The sequence below is a fragment of the Phalacrocorax carbo genome, chromosome 4 (genome assembly GCF_963921805.1).
Source record: "Phalacrocorax carbo chromosome 4, bPhaCar2.1, whole genome shotgun sequence".
Taxonomy (NCBI): domain Eukaryota; kingdom Metazoa; phylum Chordata; class Aves; order Suliformes; family Phalacrocoracidae; genus Phalacrocorax; species Phalacrocorax carbo.
Genome location: NC_087516.1, coordinates 61966802 through 61987784, shown reverse-complemented (window position 1 = coordinate 61987784; position 20983 = coordinate 61966802). Strand labels below are relative to the sequence as shown.

Here is a 20983-nt window from a genome sequence, read left to right as displayed (position 1 = left end):
AGACACAGGCCGATCCTCGTCCCTATGCCTGCCTTCCCACAGTTCCCGCTCCCTTGCCCAACTTTTGCCAATTGACATCTCTGTCTCAAGAGACACTGTTGCTTTAACAGCTGTTTTGTTTCATTTAAACACCTGCCTCAGCTCCTGTCCAAAATGCAAACATTCATTAGCACCTCATCTCCTTGGCTTCAGCCAGCAGCACTCAGCCATAATTAAGGGCTGCACTCAGAAATATAGTGTGGGGAACACTTGATTAATGCACTGAGACAGGTGAGAGGAGTGACCCTCTAGGAAACGCTATGGACTAAATTCATCTCGTATGTAATGCCAATGAAGACAGTCTACCAGCTTTGTTCAGACAGACACGAAGGACGTGACCCAAAGTCCTTGGAAATCTTTCTGGGCCTTTTGTGCCAGATCCCAGATCAAAAGTGATTTGAAGTGGCTGGTTTCAGGTTAGTGACTTCAAGCAGATGGATGCTTATCAGCACCGCGTCCATTGGGTGGGGAGTACCCACTGTGCAGGAAGTGGCACATTAGGCCTAATTGGTGTTCTCCCTCAACCTTTGCATGCACACACATTTAAAAAAATTAAAAAATAAAAAATGCATTAGTTGAAATAATTTTGCTGGCAAAAAATCTTTGCAGCAGATGTTTCACCGTAACACAAATATTTTGACATATGTTTCATGTTTTGACAAATAGGCATTACCTTTCCATCCAGAGCCAGGAGCTGGAACTGCTGCAAAGATTCTTTCTACCATTCAGATATTGATAAAAGTATCCAGGATGTTGTTTTAGCAGAGATTTAAAGACACCATTAGTAGCTGAGCTAAATGGAATAAGGCAAATTGTAGTCTGCGTGATAACATTGAAAGGGAAGAAAAATCCTAATTTTCTGCTTTCTGTTCATTATAGATCTTTGCAAGAAAACACCCTGTGGTGTAGAACTTACACAGCAAAACAGTCAAGCTTTCTGGTCACTGGAAAAGCATACTACCTACTTTTTTCCTGTAAAGAGACAAGCTACCAAAGTAAACTACAGAATTTTATTAAGAGCTACAGAGATCAGTCTTCCAGATTTTAAAACACTGAAAAAACCCCATTTAAATCCTATGGATTTTTAGTATTTCTTCTTGGCTATTAAAGTCAAACATCTTTTTGTGTGCACATATTAAATGTGTTAAGATGATTTTTAGACTATTTAGGAAAATCAGCTTAATAATCAGTTTAAGAAATTGATTTATGATTAGTAAGTTCCACTTACCAGCAAATGAGAAAGGGATTCTAGTCCTGGATTGTAAAGGCTTGACAGCAAAAAGATATTATTTTTTTTTTGCAGTAGCACTAGAGGACAAAATTTTCAGTCATTTCGTTTTGCTTCAGTGGTTGAAGCATGGGTTACTTCATACTTTGGGAAACTAAGCTGTGAGGCTCAGGAGAAATGTTGTCTATTAATCAAGGGACCAGAGCACTATCTGCCAGGGAGGAGAAGATCTGTTTAAGGTACAGGAGACTTTTGGCACAAGAACAAATGAGTTAATTGACCATGAATAAATGTAGGTTGGAGAGTAAGAGCTTTGTCCTGTCAGAAGAGCCCGATTCTGGCAGAGTCGTCCAATAGGAACCATGGTGGTATGAGAAACCTTCCAACCTCAAGGACATTTAGGATGAAGATGCACATGGCAATATCTCAGTGAGATGTCTTCGCTGGGATTAAAAGCACCAGCAGTGGCAGGTCTAGCTGCCTTTGCTTCTCTTTGAGCCATGCTGTAATTGAAATTTTTTTTTGAAGGTCACCTGGATATAGCAGTAAAATCAAATTCTGGTTTGATGTGATTATATTCTTCCATTGCACGTTTGAATCTGACTATGACTGGTGAGTCAGGATGCCCTGCACTCTCTGTGCCATGTGTTGCTGTTGTAACACTCTTCCTGAGGGCTCTGCTGAAGAACGGGCCATGGCATATCTTCTTTTCACACGTCATATTGTACAGGTGTGTTTAGAAACACTGTCAGGAGTAAATACTGAAGTATTTCCATGAAAGTGAGCCCATGGGGGATCCTTTAGGCTTGCAACATGTTGAAATCCCATGGGACTGTCCTTGCCTTGCAAACCAGAGGTGTGAGTTTGATGCCTACATGTTCAGTGTACAGAAAATTGTTAAGGATGGCAACTTCATCTCAAAGGGAAAGTTGGGTTCTGCAGTCAGCGTTAGCTGGCAATGGAGGTGTGTGTTTGTGGGGCAGGCCTGCCTGGTGGCAAGACACTAACCAGCAGAAGAAAGCATGATCAAAGTACGTTTGTTTTTTTTTTCCCTGTTCCTCAGTTCTACACAACTGGTACAGCTGGTCTCATTTGAAAAATGTTACCTGGAAAGTAGTTGAGTTAGCTTTGGTTAGTAACTAAGCGGGGGTTTTAGGTTGAGCAAAACCTTCAGGTTGGGTAGACTCTACTGTAATTCTGCAATCAGGAGGCCAGCGCAGTTTCGTGTGATCCTGGATGTGCATCCAGATTAACCTGTGGAAAGTTCTCCATGGGAGAGCTCTTTGTGCCTGGCAGCCCAGGGCAGAAGGTGCACCGCAGGAGGGGCTGAAGTTGCTACTGCAAGGCTGACTCCTTCCTGAATGGAGTGATTTGAAATTTAGTGTCTTAACTAAATCTCCACAGGCACCTGCTGCTTCTCTGGATGAAGTGGCGTAGCTCAGCTATCTCTGTGTCTTCATGACTGTCTGCCAGAAGTTATGTGGTGGGAAACACTCTAAGGAGTGTAGTCCTTGCAGATACTAAATACCTTCCTTGTGTGCCCCAGCCCTGCTCTTGAATTCTGGTGCTGCAGGTGGCAGCAACCTGCTTCACAGATGGGTTTTGAAATCTATTTTCTGCATGTTACCTTAATGATTTCCTCATCTCCCCTCTGTCCGTGCCCCCCAACGCCTAATTCCTTCTTATTCCAAGCCCAGACTGCTGATCAAGAGGCAGAAAAGTGCTTTCCCAGCCTGCATTTGTAATAAAATCAGCATTTCCTCCTTCTCCTGTCTGATGGGGTAAATGTTGCCTAGCTCCACTGCAGACTGCCCCAAGGGGTAGGGAAAAAGAGGATGGGACTGAGCATAGGTCAGAGGTCTCAATGGTGCCTTAGGTTCACTACAGCCCTTTCTCACTCAGTGCCTCTCCCTTGCAGGCCATGGTGGAGACGGTGAACAACCTCCTGCAGCCACAGGCTCTGAATGCGTGGAGGGACCTGAATGCAAGTGAACAGCAGCGCGCAGCCACCAAATTACTTGACACCGTGGAGGACAGTGCCTTCGTGCTGGCTGATAACCTGCTGAAGACAGACATCGTCCGGGAAAACACTGACAACATCCGTAAGGGACAGATCCCATAAATACCGAGAGCAGCCAGAGGGAGAGTAAAGGCTGGGAAACCTGGCTTTGGTCTTGACCCCTAGATTAACTGGAGAGCAATTTGTTAGATATGTCTTGGCCCTTTGTCTGAAGGAGTTAAAAGTCTTTCCAAAAAAGCCTAAAGAAATAAGACAGCTCTCTACCCTGAAATCCCATGGAAAATGAGCACCTAACCTGCCTTTATTACTCCTGGCTTTGAGGGCAAACTCTATGCGAGAGCAATGAGAGCACTGCTTCACAGGGAGATTGTTCATCGTAATGCAATTGTGTTTCATTTCATACAAATTTGTGTCTTTATTTGGCTGATTGTTGATTTTAATTAAAAAACAAGCATGATGGAAAGCACCAGTGCTCCCACTGTGCATATGTAAAATGAGAACAACTCTTCTTTCTATTTCCATGAATACAGATCCAGAGCACTGATAACATTTACAAAAAGTACCAATTGCCAGTGGCAAAGAACGAGCATTTTCAGATTTTCATTTTAACCATTGTCCTTAATATCCTGAGGTTCTTGTTTACAAGAACTGGTTGTCTTTTGTCTTCCACAGCGAGTAAAATTTATTTACTTTTTTTTTTTTTAATTAAATTTAAAACTTCTTCTAGGCAAAGATTTAAAAAGAAATAGGAGCCCGAACAGAGTCTAGCATGAAACATTATAAATCAATTCCGCTGCTCTCAGATGGTCTGGAACACCATTTTGTAGCTTTGAAGTATTGTGTCGAAGATTATTTTGGTAGAGATTTTTCTTAGTGTCGGTCTCTCTTGCAAACAGAGCTGGAAGTTGCAAGACTAAGCACAGACGGGAATCTGGAAGATCTGAAGTTTCCCCAGAACATGGGCCACGGGAGCGCTATTCAACTGTCAGCAAATACCTTGAAACAAAATGGTCGAAATGGTAGGTCCAGCACCTCCAGCCATGCTGGCCTCATGAATCAGTCATGCTTTAGGCATTGTTTCATGTTTTACCCGTTGTAAGTGTAGTACTAATAGCTATGTTGACATTTAAATTAACAGTAGCATCAGTTGATCATGCTCTTGACTGCAAGCTAAGTTGGCTGACTGGGAATGTAGTACATTGCTAAGTGACTCACAGCCTTCAAAAGTATTACATGCTGGTAAAAATGCATCAGATCCTTAAATGATGTAGCTGTTGGGGCACAGCGCTGAGCCCAGAGAAGTGCTTTTAACTACTGCTGCCTGCAGTAGGAGGCTTCAGATGAGGTAAGAGGCTTGTTTGAGTAAACTGCTTCACAGTGGGACACTATACAAATATCTGAAAAGGGAGAGGGAAGAAATAATAGTTGTAAATATTAATAATGAGCCAACATGGCTGAAAAGGTTGATTAACTGTTATGAGTCTAAATCTTCAGTGCTATTCTCTCTGAAGCTTATGAACCTCCTGATATACCATAAATTAAATATGATGTTATATGTGAATGGTCTTCATACTGCCAAGCCATTTATTTCCAGAGCAGGAATTTGAGCAGACATGTTTGTTGATCTCTACAGCCCCGCTCGACCAACTTCAAACTCCCAGGCTTTCTACTATTGGGCCTAACATGCTCCTGTTTCTGAGTTCCTTTAAAATTTAACCTATGTGCAGGGGGAAGGCACTCTAGTATGGGCTTTGATCACTGCAGGCAAAACATGGAGTGACAGGGCAGTATTACAGCTAGACCAGACGCGTTAAAACTGCCAAAAATTTCCGACAACTGTTGAGAAAGTTTGGTCTGGTGGTTCAGAAAGAAAGTTTTGCCATTGGCTTCCTTGGTGGGGTTTGGGACCTTTGCATGTAGGATTTGAAGATAAGTTTTTCTTTCAGAGGCGGTGTAAAACCCGAGACGTGTAGCAAAGCTCCAGTGGAGCAGGAGTTTTGCTCTGCTAGCAGGCTCTGGAGATTCGTAGGGAAAAGGAAATTCTGTTGGCAGTGAGGAAGGGGAAGTATGTATTTCTAAGCATGGGATCGCTGAAGTTCTTGTCAAATCAGGAGAGCCCCATCGATTTACACCAGCTTAGCACCCACCTGGAGGTCACCAGAGCTAGAAATAAAATTGTCATAGAAGGATTTAGGTTGGGAGGGACCTTCAGAGTCATCAGTGCGCTTCACCTCCCTCAGAAGCTGGGGTGATTCCCTTAGAAACAAAAAAATACCTCCCCACAATTAACGCATATAAAGGCAAACTAATCACATTCAATTCTTATTTATAGTCTGCAAAGTAACATGCAAAGAAGCAGCCAAACTGGATGGTTTCAGATAAAAACAATTGGCTGGTAGCCTGGGTTTTCTGCAGGCTCCCTAATGGTGTTTGGTTTGTTGGGGTTTTTAGTGTTTTGTTTTGGTTGTGGTTTTTTTTTTTGTGGAAGAGGGAATCTCTGATTGGCAAATTAAGAAAAAAAATATATATAGTTTTAATGAAATTTCTGCAATTTTGTTTTACCCTTCATGTGAGATTGGAATTGTGCTGGATAGTTTTGGATTCCTTCTCCCATGTTTGTCCCCATGCTTTTCTGAGGTAGTCTTAATTTATTAACAAACTAAATTATGGTTTCATACCGCATCTGTGCGACAGGCCAGAACGAAACATGTTTCCAAGCATAGCCTGGAGAATGAAGTGTTATGTCAGGTGGGAAATGGGCCACCTGGCCTCTTTTCTCTGGAGCCAGTTACACCCACTGATGCCAAAAATAAATCCACCTTCTCTGTCTTCTAACGATCTGTTTGCTTGTAAAAGTTTGTTTTGAGAGAGGCAGCTCTGCCCTTCTTATCCATGGTCCTCTTGTTGCACCTTGTGGTGCTCATTGGGATTGGCAGGAGGAGGTGAGTGTTCATATGCCACATCTTGGTCCTTTCACGTTTTCTCAGAGAAGTCTTAAAGTTGGTTCAGAGAAGAGATTTGTCATCTAAACAAAAAAACCCTAGTGCGCTGACCTGGGTATCGAACCTCTTACTGCTCTTCCAGGTGAAATCAGGGTGGCTTTTGTGCTGTACAACAACCTGGGCACCTATCTCTCCACGGAGAACGCCAGCATGAAGTTGGGAACAGAAGCAATGTCGACTAATCACTCCGTCATTGTCAACTCCCCTGTCATCACGGCAGCAATAAACAAAGAGTTCAGCAATAAGGTTTACCTAGCTGATCCTGTGGTGTTTACTGTCAAGCACATCAAGGTGAGTGAGTTCAAAAAGCACTTCTTGTATTTTTTCTATTTCTTAAACAAAATGATGCAAAACTTGTCTGATGTGAAGCCCCCAGCAGTCCTTGATTAGATTTTGAATTATACATTTGTTCCTTTGCACTTTGTGTTATTTATGAAGAATGTCTCTTTTACATTGCATTAATAAAAGTAAAGAGAGAGTCTCCTTTGAGCTGATGCCCATTGCTCAGTTGCTGACACACGTCATTCTGTAATTAAAAACTTCCAATATATTAGAATAGACTATAATATTATTTTATCATGGTGGCAGGGGATAATAGAGGAAAGTGGAATTACAGTGAAAGAGGACAGCTAGTCCTCTGGTTAGACAAGCCCAGTCATTGCAATAGTTGATTGCTTAAAGCAATTAATTTCTCTGCTATGCAATGCAAATGAAACAATCTGATTTTGAAGAGCTGGATTTAGTCTATGGCTGAAATTAATCAAGAACAAAGAACTAAGTTTGCATTAGCAAAGAGAGCAGCAACAATCTAACTTTCTCTGGTATTAGCAAGTAATGCTTGAGGTATAAACCGCTGCTGATTGTTTATCCAAAATTAAAAGGTGAGAGTTACAAAGTGCCTCTGGAAAAAAAAGAAATAGGGCATTTAGAAATCTCTGAAACCCTATAATTTTTATTGCATTTATTCATTTCTTCTCTGCAGCAGTCAGAAGAAAATTTCAATCCAAACTGTTCATTCTGGAGCTATACTAAGCGTACAATGACAGGGTATTGGTCCACCCAGGGATGTCGCCTCCTGACAACTAACAAGACGCACACCACATGCTCCTGCAATCACCTAACCAACTTTGCTGTCCTGATGGCACACGTGGAAGTTAAGGTAGGTTTTGCAGATTCACAGGCTGCCGAATACTGGGCAGGAAAAGCGGCCAATGTAACACCATTTTGTTACTGCAAATGGAGCTGAGCAGGGAAATCGCTGTGTGACAGTAACTCTAACGGTAGAAACCATCTGGTGTAAATCTTCCTTCTGCTATATGGTGAAACAGGAGATAGTCACACCTTTGCAAATCCTGTCTTGAGCTCCTGGCATGGGCAGCTCTGAGCTGAGGATGACGAGTAAGCAGAATTAGCTGTTGCCGCATTCTTTGCTTGCTGGTGCAGCACATCTCCTGGCTAGGTCCTTGCTTGTGGGGTCCTCACTGTGCCACCAGAGAGTAGCGAGCACCCTGGGTGGTGGGACAGAAGCATGTAGAGCCTGCCTCGTGGGGTGCAAGGTGTGTGTCCTGCTGGCAGCAGCTACAGATATACTGCTGCACGTGTTTGTGTGAGGTGCATGTGTGGAGCCACTATCTTCCAGCTTCCAACCACGGGAAAAAGATACATTCTCTGCATCTCACTATGCAACAGTGAGCTACACATAAAAGGGAAACTCCTTATACCATCCTGCATAGATCATACGTGTACCTGAGGCTAGTACATGACCAGCTTGTTCTCTTGCCTGTATTTAAGTCCATGGTGTAATTCTGGCTTCCCACATGACTATCCCCACTGGAGCAAAAGAAGTTACTCCTGAAAGTAGATGTTCCTCATAGTAGCAGTGGCTTGGGGAGCGAAGTGCAGCCTCAGCTACTGTAGAAAGAAGGGCCAAAAGATTTTGGCTTAGTGTTTTTCTGTGTTATGGTGCTTCCATTTCATGTGCCTGGCACTGCAGCAGAATCCGTGGCTCTGAAGTAGATACAGATCTGGCATCTTCCACGCAGGCAGAACATTTCAGAGCCACTTCCATGGTTGCATAACCACAAAAGCTATTACAGTTTTAAAAGACCTATTCTCAAATAGTCTTCCAGTGTCAATCCTTTGTATACTTCTGTTTCACTTGATAATCTGAAGAGGAATGTGAAGAGCCACAACAAAAATATATATTAAAGCACCAAGATGCATGACCAAAGCTCTGAAGAAAAAGAAATGAGAGCCTGGCGACGCATTTGCCACAACAGCTGGGTCCAGCTGAGAGGGGCAGGATAGATCTGCTGCCACTGCCGGATGACATATCCATTGTATTCTGCTGAGGTCACTACCAGTCGAGGAGGCGTGCCATTAAATGGCTGTGGCATTACCCTGGGGGATGTCTGAAGAAATGGCCTATTCAGAGCACGTGTTTACAGGTTAATGGCGTTCTGCAGTCCAAGTCTGGTTTTGCCAGTTTCCTACAACTGCTTGAATTTTCAAAAGAAATGTGTGTTTGGCTTGTTTTCACCTGCCTGGAGTTAACAGATATACCTGAGTCACTGAAGTCAGAGGCTGCACCTGGGAAATGCAGATAGCTTTCCACTCCACTGATGTGAATGAGGGCGATCCCTACTGCATGGTGCAGATACAGGCTAGCGCCAAACAAACCCCTTCCTAAACTGCAAGTAGGTTAGCCTTGACTGTACAGCATTTCACCCAAAACTCATTAGACTAGTATTGCTGGTGTTATCTCATCTTGCAGAAAGAGCATGTAAGACCCTTGCTTGCCCATGCTCAGCCAAGAAGTTGGAAAGAGCTACAGCTGGAAGCTTCCCAAGCGCCAAGCCAGCCGGTGGGTGTTTCTGGGTGTTAATGAGTGACCTCAAGACTTTCAGGTCATGTTTTATCATTTGGCTGCAGCCAAAGTATCATTGCTACAAGAGCCAAATTGGCTCCACTTTGTTGACTGTGATGCAACTGGACAGCTTCCTGGCGTGTCCGCTTTAGCGATCAACATGGTCTGAGGGCAAAGGCAGGTGTGTACCCTGCAAACATGTGCAACTCTTCCCTCCAGCTGCTTGTCACCTTTCTCTTCCTGGCAGCACCATCCCACTCTGGTCTGCTGGTGGAGTTGGCTATGTGGCTCTTGGCAGATCTGGGAGGTGGTTGTATGACATTCCTTATGCTGTTGCAGTGAGTTGCTTTTAAAGTCTTGGCAGCAGAATACCTGCTGGCTTGGAAAGGTAGAGGTTTAAAAATAAATGGGGGTTGTTGTCGTTCATTGACTCATAGGCATCTCTCATTCTCATGGCTATGAGACTATGAGAGATGGTTCATCTCTCGTAGGCACGCTTTTGAGCCATTTTTTTGTCTTGTGTCTTGTACAAAAAGGCATTCCTTGCCTCAAAGACCTTTTAGTCATCTTGGAGGTGGAATGATCCTTGGGGAAAGGATGTTGTGTGCTTGCGCAGGACCTCTTACAACAGTGTTCTGGCCAGTGACTAGGATCCCTAAAGAGGACTGTCGTACACACAACAATTGCTAATATTCTGGGACTTTTGCAACTGAAACTATTTTCTTCTATAACTGAGATTTGTAGTTTACTAACTTCAGTTTGTCATTTTTTTGGATCTGTAGGGAGCATCCTTTGGTGTAATCAGTATCCACAGCACCCTACCTAATGAGACCGAACACCAGGGCATCATGGGGAACGGGCACTGGAGTCCTGCTCCTTAATCAAAAGCCAGCACCAATTTAACAAGTGTCATTTCTGGTCATGAATGATCTCCCTCCCTGGTAGCGTGGCAAAAGAACGTGTTCTCTGGAGGAGACCTCAGTGGCTGCTCTGCGAGTTATGGGCTGGGATTTAATTATTAGCAGAGTGTATGTGGCAAGGCGGAGCTGGAAGGTAGCACTGCTGAGGAGGTGATTGATGGCCGTCTGGCTCTCTAGTGTGAAATAGCAATATGTCTTTGTCCAAAGGGGCAGAAAATGACATTGACTGACCACAGCGGCAGGGGTTTATTGGTGTGCTTTAAGAGCAGAAGGTGCTGGGATCAGTTCCAGTCTTAATAGGACAGTACCCGATTAAGAGGAGGAGCTTTTAATGTGAATATACTTTCTGCGGTCAAAATTAGTTGGGCCCAGAGTTTCTTATCCACCCATGTATTTCAGTGTGGTAAATAACAGTGCCCAAGACCAAAAGCCTCACTGGTGGTCCTCCTGGCAAAGGATGACATTACAGCCCTGCAGTGTTTGTTGCCCTTTCGGACAATTTACCAGGAAAAATTAGAACCTCCCTTTAGAGAGAGATTTTAAGACTTGGAAACAAATCACTGTTTTCATTAGCTAAGAAGTTCATTTGGCCTGTGTTATAGGAAAATTATTACAGTCTTATATGTATTTTGTTAAATTATGAGATATGTTTAATGTAAATGAGATCTATGTTAAGTATCTATTGTTTTAATTGGTAGGATATTTGTTATGATCCTTAAATGCTACAAAAATATGGTGGGTCCCATGCCATGGGACAAAGCCCATAGTTAAATAAGCCCTATGTAACTGTTGCAGAATTTTTCAAAACTTACAAGCTGTTTTTCATATAAGCTTTCACTTTGCATCATATTAATTATAGCAGATTCATCTTAAATGTACCATGGGAAAATTATGCCGCCAGGAAACGAGTTCAGAGCTGGTGGGGAAGTGCCGTTAAAAAAGTCACCCAAAACAGAATAGGCAAAAGTACATCAGGGTAGATAAATGTTGCTTATCGGTGTGTAGTGAATGCCAGAGCTTACTCTTCTTTTTTAATATAAATAAATAAGTAGAACAAAAGAGAAGCGGGGGTGGGGGGGAAGAAAGGAGTTTTAACTGTAGCAATTAATTGGAAGTTTTCAGATGTTATTCTGTACCACAAACATGTTACACTGTGCTAATTATTTGAGGAATGGAAGCGTAAGGCCAGCTAAGAGAGAAAGGTATAAAAATATATGAAGTCTAAATGGAATGCAATGGTCCATCGCCTAAAGCAATACAGCCATTTCGGATATAAAGAGCAAGCTGAAGTTATTGCAGTGCTGGCTTATCCATATATTAACACTTGCGGGATTGAACAGCAGCAAGTGAAAGCAGAATTAGGTGCAGGATTGCAAAAACAGCCTAACTGCAGAATTAAATTACTAAAACTGCCATGTAGTGAATTTTGCAAGATAAATAGTTTTGTATCATCAAAGGAGTTAATTCTAAAAAAAAAAAAAAGACATTGCAAAAAGTAACTTATTCTAATATGTTACTAATTAAGAACTGTTTTAATTAAGCAGAAAAGTTATTAAACGTGCTTGCCTTCAATGAGATTTTAAAATTCAAAGTACAGCAATATTTGAGCCTATGTTAGGAACAGATCTGTGACTGATGAACTTCAGGCATAAGGAGTTGTAAACAGCACATTTGGTTATATCTTAGGTCAAATAAACTTATTAGGTCAAGTAATCTATGCCTATGGGGTCGATTCAGAGTTGTACCTCCTAGCAGTCATTGAGATTTTTGTCTACCTGGGCAGTAAGTCTCTCCAGGGAGTTTCATGAGTTCCCCACCCTCAGTTTGACACACATTGTTTTGGGTTAAGTCCTAGTTGTGTCTTATGTTTCCAGTTCTGCTGGGCTGGACGTCTTGCTGGTCCTTGTCTGTGCAGTCCCTGAAGCATCAACCCAGATCTTCTTAAGTAGCCACTTTTGGGTGTCCAACCTAAAACATCTAGAGCCTGGCTTCAGAAAGATGTAATACAAGCCCTTGAATTTGCAGTTTCTTACCTCAGCACTTACAGGTGTCAGAAATTTGAGCACACAGCAACTTATTAGCCACAGCTTTCTTTCCCCCCTGTCTAATGGGTACATATTTGCTTAACACCACCCTCCTTGACTCTCAGATTTGTGAGCCAGTGCTGGTTGCACAGTAAGGAGCTGTGCCACAGAGCATGGGGACAGCATCACCCCACATGGTTTCACAGAATCACAGAATGGCAGGGGTTGGAAGGGACCTCTGGAGATCATCTTGTCCAACCCCCCTTCGTGAGCAGGCACACCCAGAGCAGGGGGCACAGGAACGCATCCAGGCGGGTTTGAATGTCTCCAGGGAAGGGACTCCACCACCTCCCTGGGCAGCCTGTGCCCCTGCTCTGGCACCCTCACAGGAAAGAAGTTTCTTCTCATGTTTAGCTGGAACTTCCTGTGTTCCAACTCGTGCCCATGGACCTTTGGCCTGTCATTGGGCACTACTGAAAAGAGCCTAGTCCCATCATCCTGACACCCACCCTCCAGATATTTATAGGTATTTATGAAATCCCCCATCAGTGTTCTCTTCTCCAGGCTGAGCAAACCCAAATCTCTGAGCAAACCCAAATCTGAGCAAATCTCATAAGGGAGATGCTCCAGTTCCCCTGATCGTCTTGGTAGCTCTCCACTGGACTTGCTCAAGCAGTTCCACATCCTTCTTAAACTGGGGGGCCCAAAACTGGACACAGCACTCCAGATGTGGTCTCACTAGGGCAGAGTAGAGGGGGAGGATAACCTCCTTTGACCTGCTGGCCACACTCCTTTTAATGAATCCCAGAATATTGTTGGCCTTCTTGGCCACAAGGCAAGTGCACAAGGGCACACTGCTGGCTCATGGTCAGCTTGCTGTCCACCAGCACTCCCACGTCCTTCTCAACAGAGACGCTTTCCAGTAGCTCAGCCCCCAGCCTGTACTGGTGCATGGGGTTGTTCCTCCCCAGGTGCAGGACTTTGCACTTGCTCTTGCTGAATTTCATCAGGTTCCCCTCAGCCCAGATCTCCAGCCTGTCCAGGTCTTGCTGGATGGCAGCACAGCCTTCTGGTGTATTAGCCACTCCTCCCAGCTTGGTATGATCAGTGAACTTGCTGAGGTTACCCTTTGTCCCATCATCCAGGTCATTGATGAATATGTTGAACAGGACTCAACCCAGCACAGACCCCATGGGAACACCACTAGTGACAGGCCTCCAGCCAGACTCTGCCCCATTGATCACGACCCTCTGAGTTCTGTTGTAGAGCCAGTTCTCAGTCCACCTCACTGTCCTCTCATCCAACCCACACTTCCTTAGTTTGCCTGTGAGGGTGCTGTGGGAGGCAGTGTCAAACACCTTACTGAAGTCAAGACAGGCAACATCCACTGCTCTCCCTTCATCTACCCAGGTTTCCTTCTCCTCTGTCCAAAAATGTGCGGTTCAAGTGCTCCCTTTGGCAAGCACTAAGCCTTGCCCTATTTCTTGCTACCCATTTCCTTTCTGTCTGAGAGCAAGGTGATCATGAGGGCCAGTGAAGGTAGTGGCTGTGGTATGGTGGAGCCATGTCCCAGCTGTCTCCTGGCACAAGGCTGCATAAAATCATTGGTGCGACAGCAGAAGCTGACAATGCTGTGACCACATTTTTTTCCTGGAACTCAAATTAACAAGCCGGCAGCCTGGCTGGGTAGATTTCTACACTGAGTTTGGCATAGCTGCTGTAGCTCATTTCTCAGGTTGGAGATGCCTTATGAGTAAGCAGAGCTGTGCCACTTTACTAAATCCAATCAGCATGGGAGGGCAGAATGATGGATGCTGTTATTGTCTCAAGCCTCTCCTCCTCTCCACAACTGAATCTCACCTCAACTGCATCTCAGTTGCAGCAATGTCTCTGAGTATGATGGAAGTGCTGGGCTTTTGCCACACGCCATATCCACAGTGGATATAGCACATGGCAAGGTGAGGTCTGTACCCATTTCTCTGTGCACACCTGCCCCCGTATCGTTTTATGCTGGCCATGGGGGTTTCTGCAGCTTGTGCTGGCTGCTGCTTCTGGCAGTCACTGGAAAGCTGTTGCATTTTTGGACGAAGTTTATGGGAAAAGGTTCTTCTAGGAGACCTTCATCTTGCCAAGGAAGGCAGAGCAGGAGGACGATGGTCTGTGTGGCCTGTGAAGAATATGAAGGCAGCTTTGAGGACTAAGGCAAGGAGACGGAAGGTGGCTAATCTACCTTGCAGGAGTGCTCAGGGATCTGAGCCTCATTTTAAACGGCCATAGTCAGAAGACAGTGATGTTGCACAGGGGCTTCAAGTGGGAATTAAGCTCTTTTTATTCCTGGGTTAGGGCCCTGGACAGCATCTACTTTGCAGAGCACAGAGGTGATATGTACCAGGTCCACTGCTGTGGAACAGAGCTGCCTGCCTCCCTCAGTCCATCCTTTGGGAAGAGGAAGGGATCCCCCAGCACATATCCCTCTTGTCCACAGAGCAGGGAGAACCTCCTTGAAATCTCTTGTGCCTGCATAGCCATGGCAGTCAATGACATTAGCCAGCCCAGCTGTGCTGTGAGAGCCCTTGGAGTTTCGTCCCAGTATATGTAGCCCAGCTGATGCTTTTGGCACATCTACAAAACCATTTGCTTCTTAAGTAGCCCTTTGCACTTAGTCACATAGCATTGCAGCCAGGTCATAGCAGTAATCCTCTCTCACCAGCAATGGGGGAGAAAAGGCAGAGGGAGCCCGCCCAGCCCCAAATAGCTACAAATCTGAGAAGCAGTATCAGCAACAAACAGGAGCCCAGCACAGTGCCAGCTCCCATCGGGCACTGAGCGGTCATAACTGAACTAGTCGATGACACTGTGTTTTTATTTACTGCTTGCTTATTCCTCCACCCCCAAACATATTACTCTTTCCATTCCTGGAGGGACAGATTAGGCAAAGGAATGTGTCCTTTGCTGCTGGCAGCTCGGTTTGGCTGATGTTTCTTCTACTGATGTTTTTAATAAGGGAGGAAATGACTGTTCATCTCAGGGAGGGCCATTCTGTCATAAGCTGACATTCCCTGGGATTTGTTTTTATTAGCTCAGCTCTGGTGTACAGGCACTGGCAGAACTGCTCATTGATTTTCCCAGCTTGGATAATATCTAGGCTGCCTACTCACCCTGCTGTGGTTGCTACCAGGGCTTCTGTAACTCCTCATGCACAGGTTTCCACCAGTGCTCTCCTCCTGCCGCTCTTGGCCCCACTGGAGCAAAAGTGGGGCTTTATTCCAAAGCCAGGGAAATCTTCTTTCACTGGGCTTTGGGTCATGCTCATGCCTAAATCATAAATGTAAAACATACTTAATATATAGAAACCCTTTCACTGAAGTGGATTATTTTATTTCTTTCAATTACTCAAGAAGTTGTTCCTGTGCTGAAAATAATCTGCATGTTGTCTTACCTGTGCAGCTAGCATAGCTTAGCGGTAACAAAACTCAGTGGTTTGTGTGTTGGACCATGTAGCACCGTTCTTGAAAGCCATGGTGCATTTGGGCAAGGATGTGTTTGATTGATGCTGTCAGGAAATTGTCCCTTGGACTGACATCTGATATCTGCTATGGGCTCTTCTGGTTGTCCAGGTCTTTGAGGAGATTATCAAGAAGCAAGAGTTGACTGTTATTGACACACTGGTGGTTTCAGATGTATTTTGCATGCCTTAGGGACCCTAGAGCTTGCAGGGTGCTGGAAGGACATCATCAGTGTGTATGTCAAAGCTATTTTATCTTCAGTCAGGGGGTGCTTGAACAGTGCTGGGCAGGGTTAAGAGAAGATTTGCTCCTCTTGCATGTCTCTGCAGTTGAGGCTTGGGGACTGTGACCCAGTTACAAAATCTTAGTGTGCTACTTATCATATTTAACCCTGGAACGCCATGTACCAACTGTGTAAACCAGGTACATTGCTGCCGTATTTGTCACATAGGGATCTGGTGATGGCAAGGATAGTCTCATGGCATTGAGGAGCGATTACCATGATTCCTCCTTTTCCCATATTATTCTGCTGTGTGGTCTTTGGCAGTGCAGTATTTTACAAGTTTCAGTCTCTAGCAGAAGGCAAACTCCCTTTTTTTTGACTTGCTGGTGTAAAAGCTCTGGATGTGCCTGGCCTGGGGACGTTTGAGACTGCCATGGGAAGGATGCCAGTGGTTACCAACTCCTCCCTGACCCACTGGCTTTGCTGTGGTACCTGAAACCGGGCACCCCAAAAAGGACGGAGTGCACCCAGCCTTTGAAATCCAACTCACTTCTTCTGTTAGACTTTACTGGGAAAGTTACAAATTAATTTTTTTTTTCCCCTGAGGTGTTCTTAAATTACTCTTGTTCCCAGTTTGTTGTTATTATTCCTTTTTGTTTGTTCTCTTGTGAGCTTGTTGATTTTGGGGAGGGAGGTTGTAATTACAGAGAAGTTGTTTTTATGGTTGTTTCCCAGCACTCCAGGGATGGGTGCTATGTACATAAAATCAGTATTATCATTACAATTAATATTAAAAAGAAGAGTAGTAAGAGTGATAATAATAATAATACTCATAATACAGTGATGAAGACTGTGTTTCTTGCTGAGCATTGTGAGCTTTGTGAGCAAGTGGCCCATCCCGGAGGAAGACCATGAACCGAGACGGCAGGATCCTTCTCCAGGAGCAAAACCACCCCTAATTCCTGCATTGTGTCTTAAAGTCAGCAGACTGGTCTCGTGACAGAGGTACAGAGGCTGACACCTGTGAGTTTCATCTCAAGTAGGGGACGAAGCCCTCAGAGAGTTTTCCCTGTGCCATGCTAACTTTGTTTTGGGATTGATGAATCTGTGCCATTGACTGCATCTGGATGAGACGGATGCATCTGGCCAAAGCCTGCCTGTTTTCTTTCTCCTTGCATCCGCCCACGTTAGCTCCCTTGCCCTGCTGAGCCAGTTCAAGAGCTCTTGGTCACTTCAGCTTGGCATGGCAATCTAATCAGGTGAGCTGGCGGGGCTGTTCAGGGAGATGTTCTTCTGCCGTTCCCCAGCAGCCTCAGATGAAAGAAAGAATGATTTGCAAGGTGCAAGGTTTGCATTAACATTTTTTTGCACAGAGTTAGGAGGGATGGATGAGCTGGGATGACACCGTCAATGTGCGGCCGCCAGGAAAATGACATGTGCTTCATCTTCTCAATTTTCTGGGTGCTGCTGGAGAAGCTGGCTGGCATAGGCATTTCTGTCATGATCTACAGTAAGCACACAATGATTTCTTGTCTCTCTGTTGGACTTGAGACCCCTAGTTCCTTAGATATTGGAAATACTCAAGAACAGCTGCAAGAGCATTTGGGGAGAGGAGCCCTCATCTCTCCACCTCCAAGTCTCCCTGGAGGGAAAACTTCCAGCATGGGAGAGATGGAGAGGAAAGTCACTCCCCACCTTTCATTATCATTCTACCACTCATGCTGATAAAGCCGAAGAGCTGAAAGGTTTGAGTTGTTTCTCACAGGTGCTGACATAGCAAAGTGTAGATCAGGAAAGGCCTGACATTTGATGTGGCTTTATCATTGGCAAGCAGGCAAAGAAAATGGATAAATTAATCACCTTTTCCCTCCATCTGTCATAAGCTTTTATCCCATGGGGAGGAAAATGTTTCCAGTTTGTCCCGGCTTTTTGAAGTGTGACACTATTGTATTTGCCAGCCTACATATTGCCTAAGTCATCAAAATGCCAGAAGTGGAGGGGAATGTGAATACCGCTTACAACACAGCCTGGTGGACCACAATGCTGGGTTTCAAGCCTCTCTGGTCTTTTTGAAAAGCCCCCAGAGATTTCCAGCCCATTTTCTCTCAGCTCATTGACCCTAACCACTTAGCCCCGAGCAGCCATCTCGTGACTCACCATATATTTCTCATTTCTTATTTACATTTTACTTAGTAATGATATCTCTAATTTCACCGCATCTGGTGGAAACTTGGGGAGTTACAGACAAGTTTTACAGCCTGAGTAAGGTGGTGGGATGCTCTCAGTGTCAGGGTCCCAGCACCCCCCTCCTCTTTCCGGGAGGGATGTGTAATGTAAGCCCAGGAGCAATCTAGCGGTGTTTTACCAGCAGAGCCAAGGCACACCTATGCTGCCCGTCACAAAACTTTGTGGCTGGGTTGCCTAACTTTTCCACTGCAATGGCCGTGTTTACATGGCTTTGGGGTAAAGCCATGTTACAAGTTCATCACAGGGGCTCACTTTCCAGGCTGTCTTAAAATCACTGTTCCGTTACAATTTAAAAACAAATTGGTGTTAAAAGGTCTGTCTTTTTCTCTGGGTACCATTCCAAGGATCAGTCTGACTTCCCAGGAGTTTTAAAATATAGCTCCAAGGTTTGAAAAAGAAAAAAGAAAGAAACTTTCTTTCTCCTTCCCTGGTAAAAAAAACAACAAACAAAAAAAAAAAAAAACAACAAAAAAAACACCCAAACAACCAAAAACCCAAGACATTTAAGCAAACTCTTTCTTTCCAAAGCCTCCAAGCTCATAAGTCTCTGTGAATGTTTAAAGGGAGTCTTTTTTCACTGTTGGTAAATGGTTGTAATGGACTTGTGGTTGTAATCTTCACAATGTTGTAAGCATGAAACATTTTTACACTTGAATCACAGAGTTCGATGGTTCTTTGTACTGTGTCTGCTCCTTTGATGTGTTTGCAAAAGATGGAGCTGCACGCAAGGCTAGCTATGACATCTTTGTATTTTCAACAGCAGCATCATTGTTTCTGGGATATTTCGGGCTCCGAGTCTGTTCAGGGCACCTGCAGCTTGCCAGACACTTCAGAGTCTGTTTTCAGGTTGCAGCTTTCTTGGTGCAAGATTCAAGTCTAGGTCTGTTTAGTCTTTTTGCTACTGGTCCTTTGTGCCACAGGTTGGTGAGTGGATACAAATATTTGGGGAAGGGTCTCAGACAACCTCACTCTGTGTCCGGGATGGATTAGAGTTTATACAGTGTGTGACTGATGATTTTTTTTTGTTTTGCTTTATCTATAGCACAGCGATGCAGTCCATGACCTGCTCCTGGACTTTATCACGTGGGTTGGCATCCTGCTCTCGCTGGTCTGCCTCCTGATCTGCATTTTCACCTTCTGCTTCTTCCGTGGGCTGCAGAGCGACCGCAACACGATTCACAAGAACTTGTGCATCAGCCTCTTCGTGGCAGAACTCCTCTTCCTCATCGGCATCAACCGGACGGACCAGCCGGTAAGAGGCAAAGCAATTTCTACTCCTGCCATAGGATCTTGTCTTAGCGGGTATGGGATGTTTGACCATGCAGGGAGATACATTCCTGTACTGCCTTAATTCCATGGATGAGTCCTCACAGGGCTGAGCCCCTGGTTGTTAACTGGGAGTCAAATGCTGATGCCTGCTGTGATTTCAGAGGCTGTATGTGCGTCGTTTGTAAATAATGCAAGTGTGTATGTTTAATAAGCAGGTTGTAAAAATGTGCTTATACTATATACATCTTTATGTGTTTATTTGCCAGACTGTGTACATACCTACCTTTGCATCTTTGAATATAATTTATATATGGAGAGATGTTTCTATTTTAAAATAGTTCACACACATTTTCCAAGTGAAAACCAAGTTCTTCCTGCAGAGAAGAGAAAAGCAGAGGTCCCTTATTTGTATTAAAGCTCCCAGTAAGAGCATTCCTGACTGTTGCATTGATTCAGCATGGTACAAACACCTTCCCTTGCTCTTTTCAATCTGCACTCAGATTGCCTGTGCTGTCTTTGCTGCCCTCCTGCACTTCTTCTTCCTGGCGGCTTTCACCTGGATGTTCCTGGAGGGGGTGCAGCTCTACATCATGCTGGTGGAGGTTTTTGAGAGCGAACACTCCCGGAGGAAGTACTTCTATTTGGTCGGCTACGGCATGCCTGCGCTTATTGTGGCTGTATCAGCAGCAGTGGACTACCGGAGCTACGGCACAGACAAAGTGTGAGTGGGGCTTGGCACTGCTTGAACCTGGTCAGGAGAGATGGGAGTGGGGAGGACAAAGGGAAGTGAAGAGCCCAGCGAACCTGGCAGGCAAAGGAGACTTGTGCAGACAGAGCTCAGCCAGGAAGCATGCCTTGCCTTATCTCTGTCTCCAACACAGTCTGTGATGATAGAGGACAAATTCCCCACTATGAAATGATTTGCAAAGGTATTTTCTTAGGGAAGTCAGTCAGGGAAAACTTTATCACATCATTGCACAACATCAGCAGAGGTGGCTCACCCAACTTCCCATTTGGTACTGTATCAGCAAGATCATCCTTCTCTACCCAAAGAGTATTTCTCATTTGGATGATGAAACACTGCTTTCTTCTTCCTCTTTCTTTAAGTGTTCTATCAAATTAACAGAGCCTGCAAGCAAAATAGGTGGTGACTGTGGAGTGTATTAGACTCCTTGCAAATAGGAACAGCTACATCATTTGTCATTATGAATATTCTTAAATGTTTTCAGGATTGCCGAAGCTGGTATCAAAGCACAATTTAGATGATCGTGCAACACTGTCTAACGGAAAACAGAGGGAAAATTGAGCCTTTGATTTTCTTTGCCAGCTTTGTTACAATAGAACTAACAATGTGGTTTTACTAACTTTTTTTTAATTTTTGCTTTCTCTTGTCAGGCTGCCTTTCTCCTGTCATTTTAACTGAGTTATGGGCTCAATCTGAAGGCATACATAGAAATGAGCCAGTGGCATTTTTAAAGCTCTTTTTTAGCATAGGTCAAGTCAGGCCATGGCAGCAGTTGATATTCCGTTAAATTCAACTGCAAAATTTTTGCCTGGAACCTTGTTGGTATATATGAGCCTGATTCCTTGCAGAAGTAAGTCTGTAGAGCAGTGGAGCTGCTCATGATCCATCACCATG

At 44.4% G+C, this 20983-nt stretch overlaps 1 protein-coding gene across 8 annotated transcripts in view; it reads left to right on the top strand.

Moving 5' to 3' along the window:
- The window catches only part of ADGRL3 (adhesion G protein-coupled receptor L3), a 517783-nt gene that overhangs the window by 433114 nt on the left and 63686 nt on the right, over positions 1–20983 (top strand). For 7 of the 8 annotated variants that reach the window (XM_064450191.1, XM_064450192.1, XM_064450187.1 and 4 more), the window contains 6 exons: positions 3186–3369; positions 4184–4306; positions 6372–6580; positions 7272–7448; positions 19118–19327; positions 19845–20065. In XM_064450191.1, coding sequence (XP_064306261.1) covers positions 3186–3369; positions 4184–4306; positions 6372–6580; positions 7272–7448; positions 19118–19327; positions 19845–20065 — 1124 coding nt within the window. The remainder of the gene's footprint in view (positions 1–3185; positions 3370–4183; positions 4307–6371; positions 6581–7271; positions 7449–19117; positions 19328–19844; positions 20066–20983) is intronic. The other variant, XM_064450188.1, reaches the window with a different exon arrangement.